Source organism: the organism of the source record quoted next, unplaced genomic scaffold (assembly GCF_019419815.1).
Source record: "Pyrus x bretschneideri cultivar Hongxiangsu unplaced genomic scaffold, Pyrus_bretschneideri_v1 Contig2, whole genome shotgun sequence".
Taxonomy (NCBI): Eukaryota; Viridiplantae; Streptophyta; class Magnoliopsida; order Rosales; family Rosaceae; genus Pyrus; species Pyrus x bretschneideri.
In genome coordinates, this window is record NW_025999501.1 from 1,893,162 (window position 1) to 1,904,537 (window position 11,376).

At 35.3% G+C, this 11,376-nt stretch overlaps 1 protein-coding gene across 1 annotated transcript; it reads left to right on the plus strand.

Annotated features, from left to right (window-relative positions):
• Positions 1-6,282: 6,282 nt before the first annotated feature.
• Positions 6,283-10,738, plus strand: LOC103959034 (sulfate transporter 1.2). Its single transcript, XM_009371370.2, has 14 exons — positions 6,283-6,384; positions 6,671-7,026; positions 7,115-7,163; positions 7,264-7,471; positions 7,583-7,757; positions 7,852-7,917; positions 8,006-8,119; positions 8,208-8,324; positions 8,413-8,539; positions 8,874-9,160; positions 9,247-9,437; positions 9,859-9,944; positions 10,046-10,122; positions 10,243-10,738. Exons 2-14 carry the CDS (start codon positions 6,685-6,687, stop codon positions 10,384-10,386), a joined length of 1,983 nt encoding a protein of 660 aa, XP_009369645.2. The 5' UTR covers positions 6,283-6,384; positions 6,671-6,684; the 3' UTR covers positions 10,387-10,738.
• The last annotated feature ends 638 nt before the right edge of the window (positions 10,739-11,376 follow it).

An 11,376-nucleotide genomic window follows, 5' to 3' on the forward strand; every position in this document is an offset into this window, starting at 1 on the left:
TGATATATGGTACTTGGCGGGTTGCATGGAATCTGTGGAGTTTGTGTTTTCGAACCGTGAAACCAACAAAGCGGCGCATGCCGTAGCAGCTTTCATTCAATCGGCATGAGGGTCTTATAGTTGGGATTGTATTGGTCATGACTTTCTTTTTAATATCCTTGCGGATGATGTAAACTTATTTATTAGACTTTGTTGGTTTCACAGTTCGAAACACACAAACTCCACAGATTCCATGCAACCCGCCAAGTACCATATATCATGTAGTAAACCTTCGAGATTCACATCTGCCCTCGTCTATCGGTTAATCATTGGAATAATCGCATAAGGGTCCTATAGTTGGGATTGTATTGGTCTTGACTTTCTTTTTAATATTGGATGATGTAAATTTATTTGAAACCCTTTTTATTAATTTTCTTTAAAATTTATCCTTTGCCAAAAAATAATAATAATAAATAACCCTTCTTTCTTTCTCTCTATTAATCTCTATTAATTAATGAAACCCTTTTTGTAAACCAAAAGAGAGTGAAAAGACTACTTAGTCTTCTATCACACAAAAAAAATGATGTGCAATAATGTAATTTCATAGATCTAAATTTTTTTTTATTGATTTCTCACCTACAGGTGATGTTAAAATACCTCTAATATACATATTTAAAAAAAAAATCCTAAAAACAAAAATTTCCTACTCCCCCCACGTTCTCTCTCTCTCTCCCTCTCCCTCTCTTCTCATTTTCTAAAAAAATGTGTTCATACACATAAAGTGTATAAGCAAATTCTAGTTCAATTTTGAAGGAAAGCCAAAAGCTACGCGATTTTTTCCTACTAAAAGAAAAGTTTAGTCATTTTTTAGACAAAAAAAAAAAAGAAGAAAAGTTTAGTCATTTAATCATGATTAGCCCACATCCCCATGGTTCATCGTCAACCATTGGCAAAGTCCACGTTCGCACATCTTGAACCTGGCCCTGGACACGTCTCTGTTCATTTTCCGTGGACCCCTCCCCCCATCTTCAACGTAAAAAAAAAGTCGCAGGGTATTGGACGGATCGCAACGAAAAGGCGAAAAAGTCAATGCCCAGAAACCACGGATGGAGAAAATTTTCAGTGAAAACACAGTTTAATATATTAAGTATGATAATAAAAATGTTGAAATTATTTTTAAATATCTAACGATTTATATTATGAACCAAACTATATTTTTGATACACCGAAAAATCTTTCAGCCAAACATGTTGCTTCTTCACAATTTTGCAATTTGAATAACTAACGTTGGAAGCGGGCATTTCCGTAAATACCTATAGCCGTTGACTCCCCAACATGAATTTACTTAGTTTTATAGATAATATTTTTTAGAACTTCGATGTGACCTAACTTGTCGTTAGACAATACGGAGTATGATAAATTATATGTAAACGGTGTGAAGTTTGAACAAACTAAATCAACTTTATGAAACAATTTAAAACGTATATGAACTGTGTATACAACATGTATTTTCTTATTTTATTATTTACAGTGTATTGACGATTTAGATGGTATACAAGCATGCCAAAGAGACATGACATGAATGCCAGTGTCACTCGCAAGTTAAGCTTTATTTATGTTTTTCTTGGACGATTGAGCCCGGATAAAATGATAAATCAAATACTTTAATAGTAATCTTAATAATGTTTTAAGGTTATAAATGTTAGAGTATCTAGAATTTGTAGTATGATTTTTTTTTTTTAGTCGAGCAATAACGTATAGTAAGTTAGATGTTAAATTAGACACTGACGAGATTCGAATTTACGTCATTATACAAGAGCACAATACCTTTTCATCACTGTGATAAAAAAACCACTTGCAGAATTTGTAGTATTATAGTGCAGAAGCGTATTTCACAAAAATCAAACATGTAGAGTCAGCCAATAAGAAGCTTAGCTCACTAACGGTTACTTGAGGAGAGAGAGTCTGAATTACAACTTGTAATCCTAGCCGTGCATCTAATCTAGCCTATGAGCTTTAGACAAGTGGCAATTCCTTGTAACAAACTGAATAATAACAACTCTTTTCTACTACCTTGCATATGAGCTTATAGTAAATTAACATGCAAATCAAATTAACCATTTATAAATCAACAATAAATTCATCTGCAACCATATTTACTTGTACGTTGATAGAACCCAATTCTCAACCCTACTCAAGGTTTTAAAAGACACTAGGCGCTAGTCGGGCGGCAAACTAGGGCCTATCGCCTAGGCGGTTAGGCCATCTCCAACCAATGGCTGGCCAGAGGGCTCGTTTTAGCCCTCTGACCCTCCAAGATTCTGTAAGATATTAATATTTTAATGAACAGTACAGAACCATATTTGCTTCCGTCTCCAACCAAGGGCCAAAGGGCCAGAGAGCTCATTTTAACCCTATCACAAAAAACCGTCTCCAACCGAGGGCCATAGGGCCAAACATAATTTATTATTTAAAAACTACAACTTAAATGTTGTTTAAGTTTCATGTTGTTAAATGTTTTTTTTTTATGTAGTATAATTTTTATGTTGGTTAATGTTATTTAATGTTGTTTCATATTGTTTAATGTTGTTTCATGTTACTTAATTTAATTTAATGTTGTATAATGACTTAGGAAGTTATAGGAAAAAAATAGAATTAAAAAAAAATATGAAACAAATTTTATGAAATAGAAGTTATAGGAAAAAAAATAGAATTTAAAATAAAATGAAACAAATTTTGTGAAATAGAAGTTATAGGAAAAAATGGAATTTAAAAAAAAATATGAAACAAATTTTGTAAAATAAAAGTTATAGGAAAAAAATAGAATTAAAAAAAAAATATGAAAAATAGAAGTTATAGGAAAAAATTTGTAAATAAAAAATAATAATAAAATGGTAAAAAAAAAAAAATCAAAGCATTCTTGTCGGTTATAACCGACAGGAATACATCGCTATTATTAGTATAAATGTATTACTGTCGATTATGCAGCCAGCCCTGCAGCCCTCTAGCCCTCTCCGATTTCGTGGGGCCCTCTCAAATTCCACAGCCCTCTGGCCTAGCCCTCGGTTGGAGAACGTTTTTGGGCTATTTTCGGCCCTCTGGCCCTCTGGACCCTTCGGTTGGAGATGGCCTTAGGCGGATTAGGCAGATTTAAGTAAATCTATTATATTTCGTGTAAATAAGTGTCTGTTTATACTTAAATAATATATAATTTCATCATAAACTACAAAATAAAATGACATATATATTGTGAGTATTGGAACATAATGAAAATATGGGGAACAAGCATATAATGTGTGTTCATTTAAGTATTCAACAAGTCTCTTACAATTTATTGAAAAAATAAAATGCAAATTGAAAGTTATTTGTTTTGTGTCTGAGTGAGTCGCAACTTAGGTAGGTGCCTAGAGGGATTTGGCCAGGCTAGGCGGGTGCCTAGACGGTCTAGTCGGGCGCCTTAACAAATTTAGGCGCCATTTCTTAATTTTCAAACGTCTAGGCATTAATCGGGACTATGGCCAGCTGCCTAACGCCTAGATGGCGCTAGGTGGGGATTTTTAGAACAGTGATTGCACTTAGAAGAAGAGGGAAGGAAGGAAGAAGGAGCAAGCGCTCCAATATAATTTTAAGGTGATTTGCCAATTTAGTCCTTGAATTATCACTTGAGTGAAAATTAGGTTCCTAAACAATTTTTTTTTTCTTCAGAAAAATCAGTCATTGAATTATAAAAGTCTGCCAATTACATCCCTATTATTAGATTCGAAGCTACTATATTCAATTTTCTATCAATTTAAGTCATGTTACTTACATGTGATGCACATTGGAGGGTAGATTGGTAATTTGACGAAAGAAATAGTGTATGGAGTTAACTTTGGAGTCTAAATTGGACATTGATTCACAATCTATATGAAATGTTAAGGGTTTATAGGCGAGAAAAAGCCAATATTACATTCTAAAGTGTGTCAAGTGACTTAAGTTGACGAAAAATTGGATAAAATAGCTTTGAATATAATAGTAGAGATGAAATTAGCAATTTTTAATGAATTTAAAGACTTATTTTACTAAAAAAAAAATTCAAAGACCTTATTTCACTGAGTTGATAATTTAGGGACAAATTTTCACTGAGATGTAAAAAATGATCTCCTTTCATTTCTGGGAGCTAGGCTCCTTTTATACAGACTCCACACATTAAAATGCCAGCTGGCATATTTAACAGTCCTTAATAATAAAACTAAAGCATAAAGCCTTCAACTAACTCTCTAAATCACCGATTAAGGCAATCAGAAATGAGTCCTATTTGGGTTCCTGAACGTGACCTACTATAACAGTGAGTCCATGACAAGTTATGTTTCCCCAAAATTCAACAAAACCATCACAAGATAAAAGGAGAAATTCCAACAAGTTGAATTTCTAAATTTTCTAAAATCTTTAATAATAATGCTATAAAAGAATAAGCGAACGTGAACTGGGTTTCGAGATTTCTTTGAAAACATAAAAAGATTCATGCTGTCGTGCTGCCTACCTGTTTAATGTTACTTTAGTTACACGGGGAGATGGTTATGTAATTTTCTCAGTAGCCAAACAGGTCTCCTTTTTTATTGGGTTTTTATTTTCATTTTTGGAGGACTTTTTCTTCTAGTAAAACAAATGCCTGAACACTAAACAGGTGGTATATAAGGGAGTTTGAGAATTAGTTTGGTTTTTTTTTTTTTTTGAGTTCATTGAACCTAGACAAAAATTTAGGCTTTTTCATCTACCTTAATCTTCCTCTCTGTGCCCCTTCACAGATTGCCCCTTCTTTTATAAATTGAATATTTTATTTTCTCAGAAACATGACGACCATTGAGTGTGGGAAAGAGAAGGTGCAAACTCTTTGCTTGCGTTTTGCCTTCTAGCGCATATTTTATCTAGTTTTTATTCCTTTTTCCTCAATTTTCTGCATTATTTTGTTAATTTGTTTGGTTCTTTTTGCCCTTTCGGAGCTCAAGTGGATTTTTATATTTACAGAAAGGAAGAACTTTTAGGTTAGGTGTAAATTGTTCCTCCCACTATCAGTGGCTTGCATGAGAAGCGTTTGTAGGAGGTAAGGTAGTCTTCGGTTCATATTTGTCAACCACTGGTTCTGATTTTTATTATTCCTTAATTGGTTAAGCATGCTTTTTCTTAGAGCAATGGTGGTGTAACCATGTATAAGATTGTAAAATACGCATAAATAAAATTGGTTACAAATCTAATTTGACGTGTTAGTGTTACTCGGATTCTATTTTTTATTAAAAGTTTATAACCAGTTTCATCTGCATGTATTTCCTGTAAGATTCTAGTAATGGGATTGTTTAATTGGGGTGATGTTATTATTAAAACCAAATAGTTTAAAGATTATTGCAGTTCAATCGAATTGGTCTAGTGGAATTTTAAGGAATTCTAAAGTGGCATAATTGATTTTGAACTTTTGTGCAGGAATTAGAAATAAATTAAGTAGGGAAGTAGGGTTTCAACTTTTAATCCCGCTTTTTTTTGGTTTGGAACAGTATCATATTTCTCTTGCGACACTAGTTTTTAAAAAGTTTAAAAGCACTGGATGCTTCTGCTTCTGTTGTTTGTTTCATATCAGCATCAATCAACATTGTAATTTCAACTTACTGTGAAGAAGAAGATTAGGTATTTAGCCATCTGTAACACAAGACGTATGCTTACATTGATCGACAACTTCACCTCTTGTTTCAACGAAGTAGACCCTCTTTTTTTCGCTCCCTCCCTCCATCCCTTTTTACATTCTTGTTCACTTGGAGTCAATGGCTCGAATCAAATCCCATTGTGGTCCTAACAAAATTCTCAAATAGTAGTTGAAAAGCAACTTAGACAACAAGGGTTTGCTTCCAATGGGACCATAATCAAGAATTTGATTCCAAATGCTTTTTTTTTTTTTCATCTAAGACACCAGCTAAAATCATGGAACTTCTACTTCCATACTTTTAGTTGCTGTTTGTGAGGGACTTAGGGTTGAAAAATAAGGCCTAATTAATATTTAAAGTTGGTTTATGCTTCTGGTTTTCTAGTTGCTAACCATCTGTCCTCCCAAGTCAAACACCATTTTTTAATACATTTTATACATCTAAGCTATACAATTATGGAACGGATGATGATCGCTTAGCTTATTTAATAATCAATTCGTGGGCGGGTTCAAATTATTTCTTGTTTTGTTAAACTTTGTTAACTTATTACTAGTCATGTATTTGACAGGTAAGATATCCACTTTTTGTACAGTTTGAAAAGTCTGACCACAAGTACTTTTTAAGTGCTTATATAAGGAAGAGCTTCTCGGCTTTCCTTCAGCATTCACGTAAGCCCTGCCTACTCCAAAAACAACTTCTGCCAAGTGCCTTCTCCGCACCCTCCTTTCATTTGGTTAGATTCAGTCTCTTCTGTAGCTAGCACGCCTAACAAGTTATATTTCTTGAGTGTAGTTATTTTAGTCTTCGGTTCTTTAAGATATGTGCATGAACTGAATAAGTCCATCAAACCTAATTCCCTTGGACTAGTTGAAAAAACACATTCTGCATGCAACTATAAACTGCTTCTAGTGGTTGATTGTACTCCTTCACATTTTTTCGCTATCACTTTGTTCGGAATATGAGAATCGCTATTCTGATCTGCCTGTTCATCATTTCTTTTTCTGTTTCTTGCATTACAGTGAACTGATTATCCATGGCTTCAATTCATTCAAGCAACGAGGACATCGAAGCCAAAGAATTGGACACGAGAAGCGTATCATCTTCACGCAATCATTCGCAGGGTGCACCATACATTCACAAAGTGGGAGTTCCTCCAAAGCAGAACCTTTTCAAGGAATTCTCGAACACTGTGAAAGAAACCTTCTTTTCAGATGATCCTCTACGGCCCTTCAAGCACCAACCTAAGTCGCGAAAGTTCATCCTTGGCGTGCAGGCTATTTTCCCCATATTCGAATGGGGGAGAGGCTATAATCTATTGAAGTTCCGGGGTGATCTAATTGCTGGACTGACTATTGCTAGTCTCTGCATTCCTCAGGTAAATTGGCAGCTTAATCTATTGAAAATCAGCTTATGTCATTTTTCCGGTTCCAAAGTTCTAATGATTTTCTCAACTGGAAAATCAGGACATTGGATATGCAAAACTTGCATACTTGGCTCCCCAGTATGGATTGTGTAAGTATATCTATGCTACTCAAGAACACACCTTTATTGTTACCTGATTTCCTTGGATGTTGTTCTGAGACTTCTCTTTTGTTTTTCAAAACCTTTACAGACTCGAGCTTTGTTCCACCTTTGATCTATGCAATCATGGGCAGCTCAAGAGATATTGCCATCGGACCAGTGGCTGTGGTGTCTCTCCTGCTGGGTACACTTCTTCAGAATGAGATTGACCCTGTTAAGAACCCAGATGATTACCGGCGCCTGGCCTTTACGGCTACCTTCTTTGCAGGCATCACCCAAGCCACCCTTGGGATTTTGAGGTAATTGCTTTAGCTTTATTTTACATCTTACATTTTTTTTTACCTTAATGAAGGCCTCTTAGCTTTTGATTCTCAGTCGTAATACTATCCTGGTTTTGTTTTTGTTATCAGGATGGGGTTCTTGATTGATTTCTTATCTCATGCTGCCATTGTTGGGTTTATGGGTGGAGCTGCCATCACAATTGCTCTCCAACAGCTTAAGGGTTTTCTCGGAATACAAAAATTCACAAAGAAAACTGATATTGTTTCTGTAATGAAATCTGTATTTCACTCGGCTCATCATGGGGTAAGCTTTATCTAGGGTTAAAATCCGAAACATCTTTTTTCTTTCACTAACTGAAACATCAAGTTACTGATCCCCATATTACACAATTTTGCAGTGGAACTGGCAGACAATAGTTATCGGAGTATCATTTTTATCGTTCCTCTTGCTTGCCAAATATATTGTAAGAATCCCCAAACTTTACTGCTACTCACCTAATACAATTCAAGCTTGTTAGTTCTTGTCTGATTTTCACAAGTTCTCGGGAGCAGGGAAAGAAGAAGAAGAATCTCTTCTGGGTTCCAGCAATCGCCCCGCTAATATCTGTTATCCTGTCCACTTTTTTTGTGTACATAACTCATGCAGAAAAGGATGGGGTTGCAATTGTAAGTCCCGTGTGTTATAAATAGTACTTCAGAAGAATGTTAATTTCAGTTGCAAGAAGCAGTACTTACGGTTTCTCCATGTATGTAGGTGAATCATATCGAAAAAGGAATCAATCCTCCATCTGTGAATGAAATATTTTTTACTGGTGACTATCTTGCGAAGGGTTTCAAGATTGGGGTTGTAGCTGGAATGGTAGCATTGACGGTGAGCATCTCAGAGCTCATTTCCTCTAACCAAGAAGAAAATTTGATATCATTTCTTGTATCTTTTTCTTATTGGTGTGAATTATCAGGAAGCTATAGCAATTGGAAGAACTTTTGCCTCCATGAAGGACTACCAGTTAGACGGCAACAAAGAAATGGTGGCTCTAGGAACCATGAATATTGTCGGTTCAATGACTTCCTGCTATGTTGCGACAGGTGAGAAAGAAAGTACCATTTAAATTATGAATTACAGACTAATAGTTGCGAATGCATATTTGTGCATGATAAGGGTTCAGGAGCTGTAGTCTCTTGGTTTAGGCTTCTAGCAGGCCTAGACCATGTTTTCAATGCAAAAATTTGACTAGTAAAACCGTTGAAGATGGATTATAGTTAATGCATAACAAATTCTCAAAATAATACAAATCTAGCAAACGTAGCTAGTTGATACTCTAAGGTTAAGCAATAAGCATACTTAAAACCCTTGAACCTTGTATCTAGAGGGATGCGTGACTAAGGACATGGAACTGATTGAATGCTCTTATACTTGCAGGTTCCTTCTCACGCTCGGCAGTGAATTACTTTGCCGGATGCCAAACTGCAGTCTCTAATATTGTCATGTCCGTTGTTGTTTTCCTAACCTTGCAATTCATTACACCTCTTTTTAAGTACACCCCGAATGCAATTCTTGCTGCCATCATTATATCCGCTGTGATCAACCTAGTCGACTTCCAAGCAGCAATCCTTATATGGAAGATTGACAAATTCGACTTTGTCGCTTGCATGGGAGCCTTCTTTGGTGTTATCTTTGCATCTGTTGAGATCGGCCTCTTAATTGCGGTACATATCTTTATTGTTAACTGCCTTGTATTCGAAAACTATCTTATAGAGATAAGCAATCTAAATTAACATTTGTTTCTGTCCAGGTCTCAATATCCTTTGCTAAAATCCTCTTACAAGTTACCAGACCACGGACTGCAATACTCGGTAAGATTCCAAGGACAAATGTATACAGAAACATCCAGCAGTATCCAGAAGCAACTAAGGTTCCAGGGGTTATGATTGTGAGAATTGACTCAGCAGTTTACTTCTCCAACTCCAATTACATTAAGGAGAGGTACATATAGTCTCTCGTATATGCTCAGTTCACTTAAATCTTCGTGGTAATTCTTAAAGCTGCAATGAAAAAGGGGTAACCTAGGACTAAAAAATCTATAAAAAGAGAACTTGTGGTTGCTTTACATTGACAATAGATCTAAATTTATTATGGTTAGACAAGATGAGACCTTTTGATTAGTTATATTTTGTTTGGCTGTTAAACTTTGGTTTAACTGCCAAACTAAGCTGTTTCTTTCGACTTATTAAAGCTTTCGTACTTGAAATGGGCAGCATAGGCTATATAAGTCACATGTTAGTTCTAGTAGTTTATATGCCCTATCACGGAAAAAACCTAGAAATAGGTTGATTTTCATGTTTCACAATTTTCTTAGTCATACTATCTGTAGTTTTTGCGGTCCTCAATTTCAACTTCTTAGCAGGATATTAAGATGGTTGGTAGACGAAGAAGAACAGTTGAAAGAAGCCTACCTACCAAGCATTCAGTTTTTGATCGTTGAAATGTCACGTAAGCAGTTTTCTAATCTTTAAAACCAAATGCCGATACGCTGATTCATTACTCCCGGTTTATCTAAACTCATTTCTCATGGTGTCTTGTGTTCGTTGCAGCCGTGACTGACATTGACACCAGTGGTATTCATGCTTTGGAAGAGTTGCATAGGAGTCTCCAAAAGAGAGATATTCAGGTAAATTATATGCATGCGAAATCATCCTGTCATTTTCTACTTCAGTGAACAAAAATTACACTGACATTCTACGTGATATGAACTTGTTCAAGTTGTCTTACCTCCAATCTTCTTGTGCAGCTTGTTCTTGCAAACCCCGGACCGGTGGTGATTGATAAGATTCACGCATCCCACGTTTCAACTATGATAGGCGAAGACAGAATCTTTCTCACGGTGGCTGATGCCGTCTCATCCTGTTCTCTGAAATTGGTGGAAGAAGCTTAGTGTAAATGGAATGTGATTATTGTTTGAGAGAGTAAGCACAAACAAATTATTGAAATGGAGAGAGAGGCTTACCAGGTTCTTCAGTTGAAAAGTGGATGGCCGGGAAGCAAACGTGAAAGTGGTAAAAGCTAAGTGTTTGAGTCCAATGCAAGTAAAAAGTAAAAAAGATATGTAATATAAAGAGGTGCAAATTGGTAAATGGGTGTTCAAATTACAGGAAAAATGTGTGTAGAATGAGAATCGAACTATTGGTTTTCTTTCTACATATAGATTTGTATGCTTTTGGATCTGTTTGTGCAAGTTTGGTATTCCACTTTTATTTATCAGTATATACGAGTTTTTGTGAGTTTGAGGGCATGGATCTTCTATTTCCTATTGCAACTAACACCAATGTTTTAGTATTAACGACGTGGGTGGAATGCTTATGATTGTTTGAGATTCAACTCTATATCGCTTTGATTAATAAATCCTTTTCAAAAAAGAAAAGAGTCGCAGTGATTCTGTGTAATGGTCAAACAAAAGGGTGGTGTAATTGGCACTCCAAAAAAATTATTGTGCACTACTTATAAGTGTATTTTTCTTTCTAAATATAAAAAGTGCAGAGTGCATAATAATTTTTATTGAGTGTAAATAATATCACTCTTCAACAAATATAAACCATCTATTAGAACACTACACAATATGTGATGTAACCTTGCTAGAAGCAATAAGACTATGGATTTAGGAATCATTTGGTACATAAAGAGATTGGATTGGAATAAATAACTGTTTAACATATTAAAGGTAGAAGAGAATAATTTTTCATTTTGAGGAGGATTAAAAGGAATTAGACATAAAGGAAATTTCTCCATTCTAATCCTATCATTTTGGGGATAATTGGATTGGAATGGATAAGTTTTCTTTCTTAAGTAATCTATCACTTACATCCACGTTGGTCACACTTTTTTCATCTCTTCCTTCAAAATAGCGTTTTATCCGTTCCAATCCGAT